The 23,543-nt window shown below is 44.6% G+C and overlaps 1 protein-coding gene across 1 annotated transcript in view; it reads left to right on the top strand.

Annotated features, from left to right (window-relative positions):
• The first annotated feature begins 14,480 nt into the window (after positions 1-14,480).
• LOC142687356 (uncharacterized) overlaps positions 14,481-23,543 on the top strand; it is a 31,859-nt gene continuing 22,796 nt past the window's right edge. Inside the window, exon 1 of the mRNA XM_075847560.1 lies at positions 14,481-14,698. Within this exon, the coding sequence (XP_075703675.1) occupies positions 14,577-14,698 (122 nt within the window). The 5' untranslated portion in view covers positions 14,481-14,576. The remainder of the gene's footprint in view (positions 14,699-23,543) is intronic.

Here is a 23,543-nt window from a genome sequence, read left to right on the forward strand (position 1 = left end):
ACGTCTCAAAAAACGGCTGAAAAATCAGAAGCTGAACGCCCACAAACATCTGCCCATTGATTTCAATGGGAAATATGGCGTTGTGTTCCAACGGGGCATTTTTTTACGCCTTATTTTCAAAAAACGGCACGTAAAAAGACGCCCCACGAAAAAGAGGTGCATGTCACTTCTTGAGCTGTTTTTGAAGCAGTTCTTCATTGACTCTATACAAAAACAGCTCCAAAAACGGCCGTAAAAAAACGCAGCGAAAAAAGCAAGTTTGATTAATAAACACCTGAAAATCAAGAGCTTTTTTCCCTTGAAAACAGCTCCGTATTTTTAGACGTTTTTTATTAAGCGTGTGAACATACCCTTAGCCTTTTGGTGTGTCCTATAGCGTCTACCAGCTGCATTGTACAATCACTCCCAAAATGGGAGCCGGACAATGCTTAGCAATTTGAAGACACCTTTTCCTGGCTTGTAGACAAAAATATGGAGGGGGGTGAGATTCCCTTACACATTTACAGCAGCTGTGAGTCAGCTTGCTTTACCTTATTCACCTTGCTGTAATTCTGGGAAGTACTCCCTCTGGTGGCCAGACATCCACCTGTAATGGCAGGAACCGGAGCAAGCTCCGATCCCTGCCATTAACCCCTTAGATGCAGCGATCGCTGCATCCTTGTGGTTGGCGGCAGATCGGCAGCCCTGCCCTGCAATCGCAGGGCCGCCGACTGCTGCTATGGCAACAGGAAGCCTAACGATGGTCTCCTGCTCTGCTATTATGTAAGCCGATTAGGCCCCGCCCGGAGGCAAAGCTTAATCGATTTGCTGTTAGTGAATGACTGACAGATCTGATACATTGCACTACATAGGTAGAGCAATGTATTAGAAAAAAAAAATCAGACAGTTGGACCTTCAGGTCCCCTAGTGGAACTTAAAAAAAGTGTCAAAAAAGTTTCAAGTAATAAAATAAAATACAATCGTCCTTTTCCCTTATCAAGGCCTTTATTATTTTTTTAAATTAATAAACCACACATATTTGGTATCGCCGCGACCGTAACAACCTGAACTATAAAAATATTATGTTATTTATTCCACGTGGTAAAAAACCCATAAAATCTATACCAGAATTTCTGTTTTCTGGTCACTTTGACCTACAAATATTGGAATAAAAAGTGATCAAAAAGTCGCATGTACCCAAAAATGATACCTATAAAAATTATAGCTTGTCTTGCAATGAAAAAAGCCCTCATACAGCTCCATCGACAAACAAATGAAAAAGTTATGGTTCTCACAACTTGGCGACAGAAAAAATACATTATTTTTACAAAAGTAATTTTATTGTGCAAAAATTTGTAAAACATAAAAAAGTCTATAAATTTGGTTTCGCCGGAATCGTACTGACCCACAGAATAAAGTTAACATGTAATTTATAATGCATGGTGAACGCTGTATAAAAAAAACCCTAAACAAACTATGCCAGAATTGCGGTTTTTGGTCACCTTGCCTCACAAAAAAATTTGATAAAATATTATCAAAAAGTCGCATGTACCCCAAAATGGTACCAATACAAACTACAGCTTGTCCCACAAAAAACAGCCCTCATACCACTGCGTCTATCAAAAAATAAAATTAGTCAAGGCTCCAATAAGTCCGGAAATAAAATATATGCAGTTGTGCAAGCCCGAGGGGAACATTTCTTCGATTTTAAGAGGCAAAGAATCAAGGGCCTAAAATTAGGGAGCCAGGAAGGGGAAGGCCCAAACATATCTGCTGGGGTGCCCGTATTATACCAGGACAACACTTCCCAGCAAAATTCCCCAAACTGCAAAGGTGCCGAGTGTGGACCAAAAGGGGGATAAGGAAGGACATATATCAGTGCGACACCGGCCTGTGCAGAAAGGATTGTGTCACAGCATAACACACATCTATGGATTATTTTATTGTTTTTTTTTTTACCCCATTATTATACCACCTGACTATGCCCCTGATGTACTTTGCCCAGCTCACATATGCCCAACTGTGAAATTAATCCCCATCACTCTTGAGTTCCTTTTCTCCATAACAGAATTTGTCCAGGATTCATTCATATTTACAAAAATGACCGATCGGGAGAGATTGCACATACAATGGTTTGATGTACAGAAATCTAAAATGGCTGTGGACGGAGCCTTTATTTATAGGTTCATGCTTTCACTTAAGACACAACCAATCAGATGATGCCAAGTACATATAGGTATACACCCAACAATACTTCCATATAAGGTAATGACTTTATTCCTGGTACTCATCTGTTTGGAATGCCAGATGATGTAATCTTTACCCTATCTTAGGGGATAGGGAATGCATTCATTTAAGAGAAGATTAAAAACATATCTAATACACATCTAATACATATCTCAAACAATATAATGCAGTCATTTTGTATTGATAATATTAATACAAAATAAATCTAACAGGTATTAGATTTATTACTGACAGTTCCCCTCTTTTTGACAAAATACTGCATCCAACTATTCTATCCCTATGGGAACCGATATCCTCTGAAGGTGAAAACTCGGATCCTCCTATCCCTTCCTAACCTAGTATGGTGTCCATTAGATTGGGGAATCTACCTATCATGAGTTACAGCTGAAACTGTGGTATTGTAATGACGGGGTATTGAGACAGACAGGTGAGCCCTAATCTACCCGCCACTCAGTCCCTGCCTACTTGCATGGCCCGTCCTAGGCGACGGCGTACAACTGAGCGACAGTCCCTACGCTCAATATGTGTACGACAGACAAACAGACAAGGGCACACAGAAGCTAAGGGAAATGGGGCAGTTGCCCATGGCAACACCGTGAGCAACAGGAGTAGTGAAAAAGCAGAGTCAAACCAGGAGTGTACGAGGTACCAAACGCAGAGCATGAGCGTAGTCAGTAAAGCCAGGGTCAAAATGAAGCAAGCTCAATAATAATAGCAGGAGCAGCAGAGCCAGGAAACAGGAAAGAATCACAGGCAAAGACAAGCAGGAAATGCAGGTATAAATAGACCGAGGGCGGGAGCTAGAACCGTCTGGCCTTGCTGTGATAGGTTCTCCCACTCCTGAGCCTACCAGCCTGAGTGGTAGCAGATCGAGTCACTCTATCAGACCTAGGAGCAGGTGCAGACTGATTACCCACGGGTGTCGACACAGAAGCTGTGTCTGGCAGATCCTTTACAGGTATATCACGGATTACACGGGTAGCCACATAAACAGTGGGATCATCAAACTTGCCTTGAGATCCTTTCCCACAGATCATCTATAAATCATTTACCTAAGAGTGGGGTGTTCCTGGCCACACAAATCTATTCCTAATTATATGATTCTTTCCTAACACCACCACGATGGACACATATGTCGACCTGAGAGGGGTTTCATCCATCACAGTAGGCGCATATCCATCCATCATCCTTAATGAATTGAGGCGTGGGAACTGTTACTGGAAGCAGGGATGTAGAAGTTATTTTATGTCCCAATGTTTCTCCTTTTTCTACACATAGAACTTTAATCTGCGTTGGGTTTTTATAACTAATTATAGCTATTATCCTGCTCGATATCATACGTGACTTGCAACAGGCCAGAGGGTTCTATATAATGGCAGCAGGCAGGGCCTACTATCTGACACATACCTCCTTGGGATGGTATGAGATAGTCCAGAACTACAGCATGCTGGATAGTTACTAAGATAAGCTAACTGGTAAATGTGCTAGTTATATTTAAAGAGGCTCTGTCACCAGATTTTGCAACCCCTATCTGCTATTGCAGCAGATAGGCGCTGCAATGTAGATTACAGTAACGTTTTTATTTTAAAAAAACGAGCATTTTTGGCCAAGTTATGACCATTTTTGTAGTTATGCAAATGAGGCTTGCAAAAGTCCAAGTGGGTGTGTTTAAAAGTACAAGTCCAAGTGGGTGTGTATTATGTGCGTACATCGGGGCGTTTTTAATACTTTCTCTAGCTGGGCGCTCTGATGAGAAGTAACATCCTCTTCTCTTCAGAACGCCCAGCTTGTGACAGTGCAGATCTGTGACGTCACTCACAGGTCCTGCATCGTGACGGCCACATCGGCACCAGAGGCTACAGATGATTCTGCAGCAGCATCAGCGTTTGCAGGTAAGTCGATCTTACCTGCAAACGCTGATGCTGCTGCAGAATCAACTGTAGCCTCTGCTGCCGATGTGGCCGTCACGATGCAGGACCTGTGAGTGACGTCACAGATCTGCACTGTCACAAGCTGGGCGTTCTGAAGAGAAGAGGATGTTACTTCTCTTCACAGCGCCCAGCTAGTAAAAGTATTAAAAACGCCCCGATGTACGCACATAATACACACCCACTTGGACTTGTACTTTTAAACACACCCACTTGGACTTTTGCAAGCCTCATTTGCATAATTACAAAAATGGTCATAACTTGGCCAAAAATGCTCGTTTTTTAAAAATAAAAACGTTACTGTAATCTACATTGCAGCGCCTATCTGCTGCAATAGCAGATAGGGGTTGCAAAATCTGGTGACAGAGCCTCTTTAAAGCATCAAAAACATATTCTGTAATATTGTCAAATAAGTCAGCAAGCTTTTCAATATTATGTGCATTTCTTACAGATAGCCCTACTAGTATGAGTGATAGGCCTAACTTTTCTTGCCAGGGAACATATACTAGGGATTTAGCCTTACTCGGGTTAGCTTCCCTCTTGAACAACATATGGTTTGATATGTTACTGTAAGGATAATCATTATCTTCCCATACCCATGTGGCTGACTGGAGTCTAGCTAATGTACAGGTTCCTTCTGCTCCCATAGGTATCCATTTATATGCATTATTACCACACTATATAGATATCATCCGGAAGCTTAAAGGCGCCACTCCTATGATGTACCATCATATCTGCTAATTCCACAAGTCTTAGTGAATTATGGAAAAGGCACCAGGGTTCACTAGTCTTGTTACCCATGGGGCTATGATATCTTTCCTGTCTGTATATGGAAGGATCACTTTGATTAGAATTATCCCCAAGATCAGGAATAGCTCCCCTTTGGGTACAGGTGGTATTTTCTCTTTTCGTAAAATTTGATGCCCATCCACAAGCTTAATCGTGCACATACCAACCTAAACAGTCATTTGAATGTGGCATGTGACAGCCTAGATAATCTGAGGCCTTCTAAAAGCTAATTTTCAATTTACTACTAGTAGTATCTCCCAGCTTAAGTGCCATCATATTGACCCCTTTCCAATTTCCTGGGATTCCTTATCTGTAGTCCATCATCCACGGATGCACTCTTTTAGTAATGTTGACCACCCATCAAGGGTCAAAAACATGCCCTACTATTGTATGAGGGACGCTGACATTCGTCCACATATGGTAATCGTACAATGTCAAGTTCCAACCATCGGACACAAGTTAGTCATTTTTTACGACAGTCTGATGATATTTGATAATCTTGTCTCAATTCTCCTTTGGGATTTAAGGATGTAATACATTGGAGTAAAAGATAGGTTACAATGATGAAGCCTCGGGGTTCAGAACCTTCTTGCAGTGACCGGTAAATATCCAGGAAGCTTTCTCTTCAAGTTTTACCGAACTGGAAATGGTCAGCTGGCTTGATACGGTTCGTTACATCCGGGCTCAAGAGTTATCCAGACGTGTGTCTTTACCATTATCCAATCTCTGGGCTTAACATAATGAGACCCTGCAAGGAAATCTGGATCTGGAAGGGAACCATAAACACGATAATACAAAGAAATTCTATTTTTATTCAGTGCTCCCACAAATGCAGTAAGATCTTTCTGTTTGGAGTGACTCTGACTGAGTGTAACGCTATTAGAAGGCATTCTGTCCATGTTTTTCCTGTCTCAGACATTGCCTTTTGAATTTTTAACTTCAGTGTACCAATTCATTCTTTCTACCGCCCCACTACGCTGGGGGTGATGGGGTTTATGGAACGTGTGTTCAATGTTTAATGCTGACATTACTTCTCTAAATATTTCCCCTGTGAAATGTGTAGCTGGATAATTTTCTATGGTTTCTGCAACACCAGACCTACATATCACTTCATTACGCAGCTTCTTAGCCGTTTTTTTGCATTGGCTGTTGCCACAGATCATGCTTCAGGCCATCCTGAAAAGATATCAACACAGACAAGGACATATTCATACCTACCAACCTTGTGTAGCTGTATGTAATCAATCTGCAGTCGCTGCAATGGGTACAATGGCCTTGCGGTATGCTACTCGGGGGCTTTTACTGTTCTCCCTGTGTTATGGCCGGCACAGAGAAGACATGTCTGCACATATCGGGTAGCAGTGTTGTTGTACCCAGGGACAATCCAGAACCTGGAAACCAAACTTACCATTGCATCCATGTGTTGGTTCATCTGTCATCATAGGGTATTGGACCAAAGGCCGGCTTCTGAGGTTCCCCATACACTGGACACTGGGATACGCCCCCTAACGCCTCTTGGCCGCTTGCACCGCCTCCTTTACAGGAGACGGCGTCCGGCGCCATCTTGGCCACATTGAGTTGAACCGACACCATTTTATTCTGCCCGCTTTCCCGCTCCGACTCCACTGTAGAGGCCGAAGCTGGGGGATTTGCGGGGCTTGCGTCCCGAACGGAGCTCTCACCTGGTCCGAAACGCAAGGAAGACAGGTAGGAATACTTATAGGATACCCCACCTGTCTTCTTCCGTCTTATCTTCCATAGCTTTTTCTTTTGCACTTTGTCCTCCTCCGGTGGCAACTGAGCTCCAAAACAAATGTTCTGGAGGGACACTGGGGACTCCTGCAGCCGTATTTGCGTGAGCAACCCCCGGGGGCTGCTCACTGCCCGATTCAAAGTTTTGTACACCTTGGCTGCAGGAAAGTTCCCCACTTGCCCCTCCATTACTGCCTTCCCAGGGGGCCTCCGAGCCCATCTTCGTCTCCTCCCGGATTGGCATCCTCTCCACCTCCAGACTCTCCTCCACTTCTGCGGCCTCCACTTCTGCGGCCTCTGTAATCCTGGCTTCCTTTTCTGCAGCCTCCAATGCCTCTGCACTTTTAGCAGCCTCTTCATTTTTCCTTTCTTCCCCTTTGTAGGGGGTTTGGTTACATAGCGTGGGGGATGCCATCAGGGAAAACCTCTCGTCATTCTCCAGCTTCTCCCCGAAGGCTCCCCCACCGGCCACGATCTCCAATCTCCTTTCCTCCACCGCCTTCACTTCCTCCAGAATTTGTTTTACCTGGAAACTATACCGGGACCTCTTGGCGCCTGTTGTTTTCGCGGCTCGTCCCCTGGCGACTGCCAGATCTTCCCGTAGCCGCCGCAGGGACTTACTGAGGTCCCGGTATTCTTCCAGTCGGGCAGCTAGGCGGGGGCTGAAGGTTTCCACCGACTTCCCCGACCGCAGTAGCCCCCACTCCTCGACCGTACTCTGGTCCCTGGGTCGGGTATCTTGCCTTGCTGGGCCTTCTCCTGGGCCTTCTCCTGGGCCTCCACCTGGGCGTACTTCCATCTCCTCCTCCACGTCTCTCCTCTCGACACCTTCCAGAGCCCCAGCATCAGGGGGGGCCACACAGATCTTTCCACGGGATGACCTTCACACCCCTGATGCTGGCTGCATCTTCCCAACAGGTTGGGAAGACCCTCTACCCCCCGCCTGCATGCTCAAGGGGGTAGAGGTCTGAGGCTCCATGTATGAATGGAGCCTCCTTCACAGACGTTTCCTTAGCCCAGGCAGGTGATATGAACCTGGGCTGGTGAAAAAAGGAAACTCCCTCCATCCTGGGTGTGGTCCTCACAAATCAGACACAGCAGCAGCACTCAGACACAACCTCCCTCCTCATTAGTCACTGCTGGTACTCTTTTAATAAAAAATATAAAACATTACAAAATATACAATATTTGCAAAACACAACAAAAAAAATGTATGTACATTTCTGTACATCAAAATTAATTTACCCAGCCTGACCATTCTTACATACATCCCCATGCATACATAACTATAATCCCATACTCATTCATACACACACCTATACCCCCCAACCCCAAGGAAACATAACTATAACACTATATACAGCATACTTATTATAACATACTCTTATAACCTTGTGCCAACCAATGGCCCCCTAAAAACCAAAATCACCACATATATAAAACAAAATGAATAATAATCACACTAATAATAGAAATAACAAAATAATAATAATAAACTCTAAAAAATAAAAAATTACCATCCCATGGTGCACTTACTTCAGTGCATTATGTAAATGAAAAAAAAGTACAAAACCCTCAAAAAAATAATGATTTTTTTTTTTAAATGATTTTTTATTTTAGATTTTTTATTTTTTTTTTAATTTAATTTAACTTATCCACATTCATGCCTAACCTTATACATACTAACTTTTTCATCACCACCCATCACCTCCCCTGACCAGCATCACGCCTCATGTCCTCCCATGTCCGCATAGTTCGGATGCTGGCCCCCAACACCCAACACACCGACCCAGCCCGATCCAACGTCACATCTCCTCTTCACGTCCACGTAGTCCAGAATCAGGCTGGGCACACCCCCAGGCCCCCCACCTATGTACTGCCCATCTTACCTCAACATTCACACAAACCCATGCATACACCTATACACCATTCAAATCATAACAGACACATAACTATAACCAAATAGCATACTATATACATAAACCCGAAAACCTAAGTTTGGCCGCTTGTAAACCCTTTTTCTGTCTCCAAAAGCTCAAAACAAACACCTACTTGTGCTTACTCAGCCCATCAACAGAGGGGAAGGAGAGGAAAGCCCCCCTAGAGCACCAGCCCAGAGGCCAAAGCCACCCCCAACCACCACCCCGGTCCCTATCGCTAAACTTATCCAGCTTCCCTATCTCTATCCCTTATTACTTTATAAACTAATCTGTCCCTCCGGCTGTCCCTCATTCTGTCCCTATCACTATTTCACGGTGTCATGGCCAGGTGTAGACCCCTACCCCCAGTCTAATACCCAGGGGCACCCCCTCCCCTCCCCCTAAAGGTTGGTTCGACCTAAGGCACCTAAAATTAAAGCCCCTCCAAAGTCGAGAGGCCTTGGATGCACCCAGTCTCTCAACCTCCAGAGACCGGACCTTCACCAGGTCACCCATGATATTCCTACACACCTCGTCCTCCAGGAGGATTTTAAACTGAGTCGACACGAAACACAAAAATACCTGATCACTAAACTAACTAAAAAATAAGTGCAATGATCCCTTCCACCCAGTTCTCCGAATGCCCCATAGCCCCAACCAGCGTAAGGAGAGGTTAGTCAGACCGGGCCAACCGATGGAAGCTCCCACCCGTTTGTAAACCTCTTCATTGAAGGGACACCGAAGCAAGAAATGGTCCATGCTTTCCAGCGTGTCACCGCACTCCTCCCGAGGACAACCTCTTTCATCTGAGTTTCTATACTTCAGATTGCCCCTTACATACAGCCTCCATGGAAGCAGCGCCAAGCCAGATCCTAAAACTTCTGGGGAATCCTCACAGAGTTTAAAAGTTTTAATCCCACCACGAGGTCTCTACTTGGGCAGTTCCTGAGCGCCAGGGGCTTCTGAAAGCAGGTCAACAAGACCTTTCTGTCAAGAAATTTTCTCGACATGGTCTTGATCTCCCTCGCCTCCAGACCCCACCGACGAACAACCTTCAGAACCGGGGCGGCATGAGTCGGGAGGTGCCCATGGGGTGCACGCAGGTCTTTCGCTTGGCCTCCTGTCTCCCATTCCTGGAAGGTAGGCCGAAACCATCCCCTGCAGGAAGATATCCACAGAGAAGCCCTTTCTCTTTCAAAGAGGTTCGCCAAATTGATTTTAACCCCTTCCCGCATTTTCATGTACAGTTACGTGATGGGAGATGGTGTTTTCATGCAATACCACGTAATTGTACGTGAAGGAGATGGAGCTGGCTCAGGAGCTGAGCCAGCGACATAACGACCGTGTGACAGCTGTATGTTAAAGCTGGCACCCTAAGGTATCGGCCAGGACTGGAGCTAGCCTACGATCCAACCGATTAACCCCTCACATGCTGCGTTCAATAGAGATCGCAGCATGTGAGGAGTTTATAGCCACCGGCACCCCAGCAACATGATCGCTGGGTTGCCGGTGGCTGCAAAGGCGATCGGAGGCCCAATACCTCCCGGTCTGCCAGCAACGAAATCCTCCTATGACCCGTCGTCGGCGGGGCCCAAAAGGCTTCCGGTACCATCGGCAAGATGGCACCGGCTCAGCTTCCGGCTCACAAGCTGAGCCAGCGTCATCAGCAGTGGGTGTCCGCTGTATGTTACAGCGGACATCCCACTGTAAAGGCAGGAAACGGAGCTAGCTCTGATTTCTGTCATTAACCCCTTCAATGCAGCGATCCAATGCAATCGCTGCATCAAAGTGGTTTGTATGAAATCGGCAGCCTGCCAAGCGATGGCAAGGCTGGCGACTGTTACTATGGCAACAGTATGCTTAACAATGGCTTCCTATCTGCCATTACGGAAGCCGATTAGGCCCCGCCCAGTTCTAAAAAATTGCACTACATAGGTAGTGCCAATGTATTAGAACATCAAACAAACAGTTGGAGCTTCAAGTCCCCTAGTGGGACTAAAGAAAAGTGTAAAAAAAAAGTGCAAAAAAAGAAAAAATAAAAGTTGCCAAAAATACAATAAGGCTGGGTTCACACGACCTATTTTCAGGCGTAAACGAGGCGATTTACACCTGAAAATAGGGCAACAATACGTCGGCAAACATCTGCCCATTCATTTGAATGGGTTTGCCGAAGTACTGTGCCGACGACCTGTCATTTACGCGTCGTCGTTTGACAGCTGTCAAACGACGACGCGTAAATTGACTGCCTCGGCAAAGAAGTGCAGGACTCTTCTTTGCAACGAAATTTGAGCCGTTGTTGATTGAAGTCAATGAAGAGCAGCTCAAGATTACGGGCGTCAAAGACGCTTCGCAATAATGCGAGGAGGAGCTTTTACGTCTGAAACGACACAGCTGTTTTCTCCTGAAAACAGTCTGTCTTTTCAGACGTAAAAGCCAGTTCTCGTTTGCACATACCCTTAAAGTTTCAAGCAATAACATAAAACGCAATCGCCCTTTTTCCCTTATCAAGTCTTTTATTATTGAAAAAAATAATAAAGACATACATATTTGGTATCGCTGCGATCGTAACGATCTGAGCTATAAATATATTATGTTATTTATTCCGCACAGTGAACGCCGTAAAAAAAAAAAAAAAATAAAAGATACTAAAAGATACTGACATACTTGCTATTTTTTGGTCACTTTTCTTCCAAAACTTTAAATAAAAAGTGATCAAAAAGTTGCATGTACCCAAAAATGGTACCTATAAAAACTATAATTCTTCTCGCAAAAAACAAGCCCTCAGCTCCTGCGATGAAAAAATTAAAAAGCTGTGGCTCACACAACTTGGCGACAAAAAAAATCCATTCTCTTTACAAAAGTTATTTTATTGTGCAAAAAGTTGTAAAACATAAAAAAGTGCTTGACTAGCCTAAGTAGAGTCATGTGCTGATTAACCATTTTACCTTTATTCCCCTTTTTTCGCCCCCTTCCCAATAAAGATACGTGACAACCGAGGTTGGATGTGAAATGGCCACAGCAGCCGTTTATTTATTTAACATTGATTAAATGCAATTTAATCCGAAACATTCAAATAACTCTTTTAGGAATTCGACCAGAGAATTCCTACTATAATTCACATGACTCAACATGGGTCAATTAACACTAAACAGAGCAGGGGAAGTCCTTGAAGCCATTTTTCCGATTTCCTTTAAATTAGCCATCTGCAAACCACCACCAACTATTTACCTCCAGCTGTAAACCAGCTCGGAAGCACCGCTCACCCCTGTAGATGGCTCCAACCACCAGAAGACCACTTCAAAGGGATAACACCCTATGAAGTCTTCAAATGATCTACCATTTTTTGGGGGACGCATACCCCCGTTGCGACCCCCCCAACATTTTGTACTGACCAACCTCAAGGCTCCCCCCGCCAGCTGCCATGACACCCGGACCTGCTTAAAAGAAATAAAACAAAACACAAGTTACATAAGCATACATCAAAAGCACAAGAAACAGATAAACCCACACCCCAATCCCATAAATGGAACCTAATTCAGGGCGGGTGGGTGGAAGCTAAGTTTTTTGCTTGTTTCTCCTCCCGCTTCTTCCGGCTCAATGCCGAAAACAGCGGGAGGAACAGTTACCACACCCTGGCTCCTCCCATCTCTCCCTCCTCCCTCACCTAACCTGTCCTTCCTATTGGCTGAACCCTCCCTCCTACGGCAGTCATGGAGGCTTCCCGTTAAGCCCTCCGTGCTGCCGTCCAGCCTCTGCTATAAATTAGGTATCGCCAGAATCGGACTGACCCACAGAATAAAGGTAACATGTAATTGATAACGCCTCGTGAACGCTGTATAAAAAAAAAACTAAAAAACTATGCCAGAATTGCTGTTTTTTGGTCACCGTGCCTCCCAAAAAATAAAGGATAACAAGTGATCAAAAAGTCGCATGTACCCCAAAATGGTACCAATAAAAGCTCGTCCCGCAAAAAAAAAAACGCCTTCATACCACTACGTCTATGAAAAAATAAAATTAGTTAAGGCTCCAATAAGTCAGGAAAGAAAAAATATGCAGTTGTGCCGACCCGAGGGGAACATTTCTTCTGTTTCAAGTGGCGAATTATCAAGGCCCCTAAAATAAGGGAACCAGGAAGGGGAGAGCCCAAGCATATCTGCTTGAAGCGAGGGTGCCCGTATTATACCAGGACAACACTTTCCCGGCAAAATTCCCCAAACTGCAAAGATGCCGAGTGTGGACCAAAAGGGGAATAAGTAAGGACCATTTATTAGTGAGACACCGGCCTGTGCAGAAAGGATTGTGTCACAGCGTAACACACATCTATGGATTATTTTATTGGTTTTTTTACCCCATTATTATACCACCTGACTATGCCCCTTATATACTCCGCCGAGCTTACATGTACCCCCTACATTATAAACGGAAACACCAGTAAAAGTACAAACAAAACTACTGCCAAGCAAAATCCATGCTCCAAAAGCCAAATGGTGATCCTTCCCCTCTGAACCCTACAGCATGCCCAAACAGCAGTTTACTTCCACATATATGGCAGCGCCATACCCGGTAAAACCCTTTTAACAATTTTTTGGGTGTGTGTCTCCAGTGGCACAAGATGGGCACGACATATTTGGCACTGAAATAGCACATCTAGGGAAAAATTTTAATTTTACTTTGCATCATTTGCAGCGCAATCATTTATGGAAAAGACCTGTGGGGTGAAAATGCTCACTACACCCCTTAATAAATGCCTTGTGGGGTGCAGTTTTCAAAATGGCGTCACTTCTCAGGGGTTCCTTTTATTATTTCACATCAGAGCCACTGCAATTGTGAACCAATACTCTGTGAATCACCGAATTAGGCCTCAATTTTGCATGGTACTCTTTCACTCCTGAGCCCTGTCAAATGTTGAGGAAAAAGATTAGGGTCACATGTAGGGTGTTTCTAAAACCGGGAAACACAGCATATTAACCCCTCCCCGCCGCAGCCCTTTTTTCAGATTTTCATTTTCGTTTTTTCCGTCGATATAGTCCTATGAGGGCTTGATTTTTGCGGGACGAGTTGTAGGTTTCCGTTGCATCATTTATTGTGCTATATAATGAAGTAGAAAATGGGAAAAAAAGTTATTTGTGGGGTAGAAAATGAAAAAAACAGCGATTCCTCCATGGTTTTTTGTGCGTAGTTTTTTTGACGGAATTCACTGTGCAATTAAAACAACATGTTAACTTTATTTTTTGGGTCAATACGATTACGGCGATACCAAATATATATAGTTTTTTCTATATTTTACTACTTTTACAAGTAAAAACCTAAGTGTAAAAAATAAAATGTATTTTGTGTCGCCAAATTCCGAGAGCCGTAACTTTTTTATTTTTCCGTCGATTAAGTGGTATGAGGGCTTATTTTTTGCGGGATAAGCTGTAGTTTTTAATAATACCATTTTGGTGTACATGCAACGTTTTGATCACGTTTTATTTCATTTTTTGTGGGAGATTAGTTGACCAAAAAAATAGAGGCTCTGGCGTTCACCGTGCGGGTTAAATAATGATATATTGTAATAGTTCAGACTTTTACGGACGCGGCGATACCAATTAAGTTTTTTTTTTTTTTTACTATGCTCTAGGGCAAGGGCATAGCTAGGGGGGGCAGGCGGGGCATGTGCCCCAGATGCAACTACAACGGAAGGAAGGGGGGGCGCCGACCAGGGGAGTGGAGGCATGTGCCCTCCGGGCCGATACCCCCATAGACATTTAGTGCCATGGGCAGCACATGGGACAGGAGTGGGAGCTGTGTAATGTATGCACGATGTTCTCCTGCACAGGCAGAGCGTGTGTGTGTGTGCTCCGGGCAGCTGCATTATACGTCACATGTGACGTCATATAATGCAGCCGGCCATACACTCTGCCTGTGAGGAGAACACCATTGAAGTGTTCAGCTCCAGCTAGCAGACAGACAAGCAGGGAGGATGGAGGAAGAGAGGGATGGGGAGGAGCAGTCTTATCCACAGCTATTCTCCTGCCTGCAACGTGTGACCCCTCATAACATGAAGATCCCACTACGGAGCTCCGAACTGATAAGTACAGCTGTGTATGTGCAAGTAGGGGGAGGTGTGTGTGGAGGTGTGTGTGGAGGTGTGAGTAGAGGTGTGTGTGTGTGTGTGTGTGTGTGGAGGTGTGTGTGTGTGTGTGTGTGTGTATGTCTGTGTGTAGGTGTGTGTGTGGAGGTGTGCGTGTGTGTGTGTGCGTATGTGTGTGTGTAGGTATGTGTGGGGAGGTGTGTGTGTGTGTGTGGAGGTGTGTGCGTGCGTGTGTCTGTGTGTGTGTGTGTGTGTGGAGGTGTGTATAATTGTGTGTGTGTGTGGAGGTGTGTGTGTCGCGCGCGTGTGTGTATGTGTGTGTGTGCGTGTGCGTGTGGAGGTGTGTGTGTGTGTGTGTGTGTGTGTGTGGAGGTGTGTGTGAGTGAAGGTGTGTGTTTGTGGGGAGGTGTGTGTGTGGAGTTGTGTGCTTGTGGAGGTGTGTGTGTGTGTGTGTGTGTGTGTGTGTGTGTGTGTGTGGAGGTGTGTGGAGGTGTGTGGAGGTGTGTGGAGGTGTGCATGTGTGTTTGTGTGTGGAGGTGTGTGTGTGGAAGTGTGTGTGTGGAGTTGTGTGTGTGTGTGTGTGTGTGTGGGTGGAGGCGTATCTGTGGTGGAGGTGTGTGTGTGTCTGTGGAGGTGTGTTTGTGCGTGTCGAGGTGTGTGTGGAGGTGAGTGTGTGTGTGTGTGGAGGTGTGTGTGTGTCGCGCACGCGCGCGCGCGCGCGTGTGTGTGTGTGTGTGTGAGTGTGTTGAGGTGTGTGTGTGGAGGTGTGTGGAAGTGTGTGTATGGAGGTGTGTGTATGTGTGTGTATGGAGGTATGTGTATGTGTTTGTGGAGGTGTGTGTGGAAGTGTGTGGAGGTGTGTGTGTGTGTGTAGGTGTTTGTGTGTGGAGGTGTTTGTGTGCAGAGGTGTGTGTGAGTGGAGGTGTGTGTGTGTATGTGGAGTTGTGTGTTTGTGGAGGTTTCTGTGTGTGTGTGTGTGTGTGTGTGTGTGTGTGTAGAGGTGTTTGTGTGTGGAGGTGTGTGTGTGTGTGTGTGGAGGTATGTGTGGAGGTGTGTGTGTATGGAGGTGTGTGTGGAGCTGTGTGTGGAGGTGTGTAAAGGTGTGTGGAGGTGTGTTTGTGTGTGTGTGTGTCTGTGGAGGTGTGTGTGTGGAAGTGTGTGTGTATGGAGTTGTGTGTGTGTGTGTGTGTGGAGCTGTGTGGAGGTGTGTGTGTGTGTGTGTGGAGGTGTGGAGGTGTGGAGGTGTGTGTGTGTGAGTGGAGGTGTGTGGAGGTGTGTGGAGTTGTGTGTTTGTGGAGGTGTGTGTGTGTGTGTGTGTGTGTGTGGAGGTGTGTGTCTGTGTGTGTGTGGAGGTGTGTGTGTGGAGGTGTTTGGAGGTGTTTGGGGGTGTGTGTTTGTGTGTGTGTCTGGAGGTGTATGTGTGTGTGTATAGAGGTGTGTGTGGAAGTGTGTGTGGAGGTGTGTGTGGAGGTGTGTGTGTGTGTGTGTGTGTGTGTGGAGGTGTGTGTGTGTGTGTGTGTGTGTGTGTGTGTGTGTGTGTGTGGAGGTGTGTGCGTGTGTGTGTGTGTGGAGGTGTGTGTGTGGAGGTGTGTGTGTGGAAGTGTGTGTGTGGAGGTTTGTGTGTGTGGAGGTGTGTGTGTGTGTAGGTGTGTGTGTGTGTGTGTGTGCGTTTGTGTGGAGGTGTGTGTGTGTGTGGAGGTGTGTGTGGAGGTGTGTGAGTGTGTTTATAAATCGTTTTTGTGTCGGAGGTGTGTGAGTATGCATATAAATAAGTTGGGTGAGGGGATTCTGTATAATCTGTTTTAGTGGGGAGGAAGGATTTGACTGTATAGCCTCATGCACACTTCCGTCGGCCGTTCTACTGCCGCTAATGACGGTTTCCGTGAATCACGGACCTCACACGGATGGCTTCCGTGTACAGTCCGTTGTTTCACGGACCAAATCAATGCAAATGCAGAGACTGTTCCGTCAAAAACGGGCAGGAGTAGGACCTGCCCTATTTTTGAGGGAACGGCGGCACGATTGAGTTAAAACAATGGAAGTGTGCATGGACCTATTGAAATAAATTTGTCAGGGTGCTATCAGTTCAAACAACGGATAGCACCCTGATGAAAAAAACTGAAGTGGGCATGAGGCCCAAGGCCTCAAGCACACAACCGTTGCCATTTATACGGCTTCATATCACGGATCCGCAAAACAAGGACCGCACATAGAACTATACTGCTTGTAAAATGTACAAATGGCTTTATGCTCCAGTTACATTAAAATAAAAGTGAAAAAAAAGTTACACCTCATTGATTGGTTGATTAAGCAAACATTGTGAGTGGGAAGGAGATGTCGGGAAAGAGTTTGGGGGGGGGGGGGGGCGCCAAGGTGAATCTTTGCCCCGAGTGCAGGAGAAACTAGCTACGCCTCTGTCTAGGGGGAAAATGGGGAAATGTTTTTTTTTTGCACTTTTAATTTTTTTCTTTTTTTTTTTACATAAAAAAAAAAACTTTGTTTAACTCATTTTTACTTTTTTTTATTAGTCCCCCTAGGTGACTTCAACCAGCGATCGTCAGATCGCTTGCACAATATACTGCAATACTAATGTAAGTACTTATGTAAGGGCTCAATAGATGCACAAAGACGGCGGACCTGGGGGCCTTCATTAGGCCCCCAGGCAGCCATAGAAACCATCGCCCCACCCCCGCGCGATTGCGTTGCGGGGGGCGCAATGAGCTGTTAGAGGGGGTCGCCCCCCTCTTTCTAATGAGTTAAATGCTGCGGTTGCTATTGACCGCAGCATTTAACGAGATAAACGAGCGGGATCGGACTCGAGCGAGATGCCGCTCTTTACTCTGTAACATACAGCAAACACTGGCATCGTATGGAGCGGGTTCACTCTGTGAACTCGTTCCATACTTCCCCTACCCAACTTTGGCGTATGGATACGTCAAATGTCGGGAAGGGGTTAATTAGAGAGCTGTCTTGTTATAGTGGCACAAGCTGGGCACCACATATTGGCATATCTATAGAAAAAAATCCCATTTTCACTCTGAAACATCGAGTGCACACTAATTTTTGCAAAACACCGGCAGGGTTAACATGCTCACTTCACCACTAGCTGAATACCTTGAGAGGTGTAGTTGCCAAAATGGGATCACTTCTGGGGGGGTTTCCACTGTTTTGGACCCACAGGGGCTTTGCAAATGCGACATAGCGACCAGAAACCAATCCAGCAAAATCTGCATTTCAAAATCCAAATGCCGCTCCTTCCCTTGTGAGCCCTACTGTGTGCCCAAAGAGCAGTTTATGACCACAAATGGGGTATTGCCATACTCGGAAGAAATTGCTTTAGAAATGTTGGGGTTCTTTTTTTCCTTTATTTGTTGAGAAAATGAAAAATTTTGAGCTAAATCTACGTCTTTTTATTTTCACTGCCCAATTCTAATAAATTCTATGAAAAACTTGTGGGGTCAAAATGCTCACTACACCCGTAGATGAATTCCTCAAGGGGTGTAGTTTCCTAAATAGAGTTAGTTTTTGGGTGTTTTCACTGTTTTGGTCCCTCAGGGGCTTTGCAAATGTGACATGGCCTCTGCAAATCATTCCTGCTAAATTTGAGCTCCAAAAGCCAAATGGCGCTCTTTCCCTTCTAAGCCCTGCTGTGTCCAAACAGCCATTTTCAACCACATTGTTTTATTCTGGAGAAATTGCTTTACAAATTTTGCAGTGCCTTTTCTCCTTTAGTCCTTGTGTAAATGAGAAAAAATTAGCTAAACCTACATTTTCTTTGAAAAAATGTAGATTTTCATTTTCATCACCTACTTCCAATAATTTCTGCAATAAACCTGTGGGGTCAAAATGCCCACTATACCCCTAGATAATTTCTTTGGTGGATGTAGTTTCCCAAATGGGGTCACTTTTAGTGGTGCCCTTCAAACATGGTGCCTAAAATATATTCTAACAAAAAGAAGGCCCAAAGAATCCACGCTAGGGCCACATGTGGGATATTTTCTAACTCTGCAGAACCTGGGCAATAAATATTGAGTTGCATTTTTCTGGTAATACTTTCTGAAAAAAAACATGAAATTTGTAAATGTCACCTCTATTTTGCTTTAATTCCTGTGAAACGTCTAAAGGGTTAAGAAACTTTCTAAATGCTATTTCGAATACTTTGAGGGGTGAAGTTTTTAAAATAGGATGACTTATTGAAGGTTTCTAATATATGAGGGACTCAAACCCACTTCACATCTGAACTGGCCCCTGTATAAATAGCCTTTTTAAATTTTCTTGAAAATGTGAGAAATTGCTGCTAAAGTTCTAACCTTGTAACGTCCTAGAAAAGTAAAAGGATGTTCAGAAGAACAATGCCAATCTAAAGTAGACATATGGGGGATGTTAATTAGCAACTATTTTGTGTGGTATAAATGCCTGTCGTACAAGCAGATACATTTAAATTTAGAAAAATGCTCATTTTTGCAATTTTTCGCTAAATTTTGGTGTTTTTCACAATTAAATACTGAATGATGGAGCAAATTTTGCCAGTAATATAAAGTCCAATGTGTCATGACAAAACAGTCTCAGAATCCCTTGGATATGTAAAAGCATTCCGAAGTTATTACCACATAAAGTCAAACATGTCAGATTTGAAAAATGTGGCTCTGTCAGGAAGGTCAAAAGTGGCCAAAGAGGTCCCACCTCTGGGACCCGCACCTATCTTAAGAACGGGGCCCCCTAAACCATGTTCTACCTCTTTCTCGCTGCCTCCCGGCCATTTCCTGACTTCAATGTCGGGAGTTACAAAAAAAAGCATAGTTTGCTGAGTTACACTGTTTCCGTAAGTCCCATAGAACCGAATGGTAGTTACGGAAGCAGCGTAGCTCGCATGCTACGCTGCTTCCGTAACTGCCATTCACTACTATGAGAATTATGGAAAGTTACAGAGGGTGACTTCCATGAAGTCAGGAAGAGGCTGGGCGGTAGCAAGAGCAAATTTTCAAATTTCATTTTTTTTTGCAGAAATTCATTTTTAATCTATTTTTTTTGTAACACAGAAGTTTTTACCAGAGAAACGCAACTCAATATTTATTGCCCAGATTCTGCAATTTTTAGAAATATCCCACATGTGGCCCTAGTGCGGTAATGGACTGAAACACAGGCCTCAGAAGCAAAGGAGCACCCAGTGGATTTTGGGGCCTCCTTTTTATTAGAAAATATTTTAGGCACCATGTCAGGTTTCAAGGGCTCTTTCGGTGCCAAAACAGTGGAAATCCACCAAAAGTGACCCCATTTGGGAAACTACACCCCTTGAGGAAATTATCTAGGGGTATAGTGAGCATTTTGACCCCGCAGGTTTTTTGCAGAAATTATTGGAAGTAGGCCGTGAAAATAAAAATCTTCATTCTTTCAAAGATAATGTAGGTTTAGCTAATTTTTTCTAATTTCCACGAGGACTAAAGGAGAAAAAGCACCACAACATTTGTAAAGCAATTTCTCCCGAGTAAAACAATACCGCACATGTGGTTATAAACGGATGTTTGGACACACAGCGGAGCTTAGAAGGGAAAGAGCGCTATTTGGCTTTTGGAGCTCAAATTTAGCAGGAATGGTTTGCGCAGGCCATGTCGCATTTGCAAAGCCCCTGAGGTACCAAAACAGTGAAAACGCCAAAAAAGTGACTCCATTGAGAAAACTACACCCCTTGAGGAATCCATCTAGGGGTGTAGTGAGCATTTTGCCCCCATAGGTGTTTCATAGATTTTATTAGAATTGGGCAGTGAAAACAAAAAAAATCCTTTTTCTTCAATAAGACGTAGCTTTAGCTCCAAATTTTTAATTTTCTCAACAAATAAAGGAAAAAAAGAACCCCAACGTTTGTAAAGCAACGTCTCTGGAGTACGGCAATACCCCACACGTGGTCATAAAATGCTGTTTGGGCACACGGCAGGGCTCAGAAGGGAAGGAGCGCCAGTTGCTTTTGGTGTAGAGATTTTGCTGCATTTGGTTTGGTTTCTGGGCGCTATGTTGCATTTGCAAAGTCCCTGTGGGACCAAAACAGTGTATCCCCCCCAGAAGTGACCCCATTTTGGAAACAACACCCTCAAGGTATTCACCTAGGGGTGTAGTGAGCATGTTAACCCCACAGGTGTTTTGCAGAAATTCGTGTGCACACGATGTGGGAGAATGAAAATGGTAATTTTTCCTTAGATACGCCAATATGTGGTGCCCAGCTTGTGCCACCATAACAAGACAGCTCTCAATTATTATGCGGTGTTTCCCTGTTTTAGAATCACCCTACATGTGGCCCTAATCTTTTGCCTGGACATTCGACAGGGCTCAGGAGTGAAAGAGTACCATGTAAAATTGAGGCCTAATTTGGCGACATATAAAGTATTGGTTCACAACTGCAGAGGCTTTGATGTGAAATAATAAAAGAAACCCCTGAGAAGTGACCCCATTTTGGAAACTGCACCCCTCAAGGCATTTATTAAGAGGTGTAGTGAGCATTTTCACCCCACGTGTCTTTTCCATAAACGATCGCGCTGCGGAAGGTACAAATTTAAATTTTTCCCTAGATATGCCAATTCAGTGTCAAATATGTCGTGCCCAGCTTGTGCCACTGGGGACACACACCCAAAAATTGTTAAAAGGGTTCTCCCGGGTATGGTGATGCCATATATGTGGAAGTAAACTGCTGTTTGGGCACACTGTAGGGCTCAGATGGGTGGGAGCGCCATTTGGGTTTTGGAGCGTGGAATTTGCTTGGTAATAGTTTTGTTTGGAGTATCACTGTTGTTTCCGTTTATAATGTGGGGCACATCTGAGCTGGGCAGAGTACATTAGGGGCATAGTCAGGTGGTATAATAATAAGGTAAAAAAAATAATAAAATGATCCATAGATGTGTATTACGCTGTGATCGATCCTTTCTGCACAGGCCGGTGTCGCACTGATAAATGTCCTTCCTTATGCCCCTTTTGGTCCACACTCCGCACCTTTGCAGTTTGGGGAATTTTGCCGGGAAAGTGTTGTCCTGGTATAATACGGGCACCGTCGCTTCCAGCAGATATGTTTGGGCCCTCCCCTTCCTGGTTCCCTAATTTTAGTGCCTTGATACATCGCCTTTTGAAACAGAAGAAATGTTCCCCTCGGGCCGGCACAACTGGATAATTTTCTTTCCTGAATCATTGGAGCCTTAACTTATTTTATTTTTTCATAGACGTAGTGGTATGAGGGCTCTTTTTTTACGGGACGAGCTGTAGCTTTTATTGGTACATATTGGGGTACAATCAACTTTTTGATCACTTGTTATCCTTTTTTGGGAAGCAAGGTGACAAAAAAAAAAGAAATTCTGCCATAGTTTTTTAGTTGTTTTTTTTTTTATACAGCGTTCAACATGCGTTATAAACTACATGTTACCTTCATTCTGCGGGTCAGTACGATTCCGGCGATACCAAATTTATAGAACTTTTTTTATAACTTTTTGCACAATAAAATTACTTTTGGAAAGAGAATGTATTTTTTCTGTCGCCAAGTTGTGAGAGCCATAACTTTTACATTTTTTCGTCGATGCAGCTGTTTTTTGCGAGACGAGGTATAGATTTTATCGGTACCATTTTTGGATACATGCGACTTTTTGATCACTTTTTATTTCAATTTTTGGAAGACAGTGACCAGTAATTATGGCAGTGTTCTTGAGGTTTTTTTTTTACGGCGTTCACTGCGCTGGATAAATAACATAATATTTTTATAGTTCAGGTCGTTACGGTCGCAGCGATACCAAATATGTATGGCTTTATTATTTTTTTCTATAATAAATGACTTGATAAGTGAAAAAGGGCGATTGTGTTTTGTGTTATTATTTTAAACTTTTATTGTATGTTTTACAACTTTTATTTTTACTTTTTTACACTTTTTTTTTACACTTTTCTTTAGTCCCACTAGGGGACTTGAATGTCCAACTGTTTGTTTGATGTTCTAATACATTGCACTACCTATGTAGTGCAATGTATTGGAACTGTCAGTTGTTCACTGACAGCAAGCCGATCAGGCTCCGCCTCTGGGCGGGGCCTAATCAGCTTACGTAATGGCAGACATGAGCCCATTGTTAGGGCTCCTGTTGCCATAGTAACAGTCGCCAGCCTTGCCATCGCATGGCAAGGCTGCCGATTTTCTACAAACCTCTAGGATGCAGCGATCACAATGGATCGCTGCATCGAAGGGGTTAATGCCAGGAATCGGAGCTAGCTCCGGTTCCTGGTGATAGATCGGGGTGTCCGCTGTAACATACAGTGGACACCCACTGCTGATGACGCCAGCTCCGCTTCTGAGCCGGAAGCTAAGGCGGCACCATCTTGCCGATGGTACCGGAAGCCTCCTGGGCCCCGCCGACGACGAGGCATAGGAGGATTCCGTTACAGGCTGATCGGGAGGTAAGCATTAGCCCTCCGATCGCCTTTGCAGCCACCGGCAACCCAGCGATCACGTTGCTGGGGTGTCGGTGGCTATAAACTCCTCACATGCTGCGATCTCTATTGAACGCAGCATGTGAGGGGTTAATCGGTCGGATCGGAGGCCAGCTCCGGTCCTGGCCGATACCTCAGGGTGCCAGCTGTAACATACAGCTGTCACCCGGCGGTGATGTTGCTGGCTCAGCTCCTGAGCCAGCTTCATCTCCATGATGTACAGTAACGTCAAAATGCGGTAAGACACCGGTTTTAATGACGTTAATATACGTGATCCGGCGGGAAGGGGTTGAAGTGTAACTAAACTACTAAAAAACTTCTGACATGTCATAGTGAAATGTCAGAAGTTTTGAACGGTGGGGGTCCGAGCACTGAGACCCCCATGGATCGCTATAACAAAGTGGCAGA

The sequence above is a fragment of the Rhinoderma darwinii genome, assembly GCF_050947455.1.
Source record: "Rhinoderma darwinii isolate aRhiDar2 chromosome 5 unlocalized genomic scaffold, aRhiDar2.hap1 SUPER_5_unloc_22, whole genome shotgun sequence".
In the NCBI taxonomy this organism is placed as follows: Eukaryota; Metazoa; Chordata; class Amphibia; order Anura; family Rhinodermatidae; genus Rhinoderma; species Rhinoderma darwinii.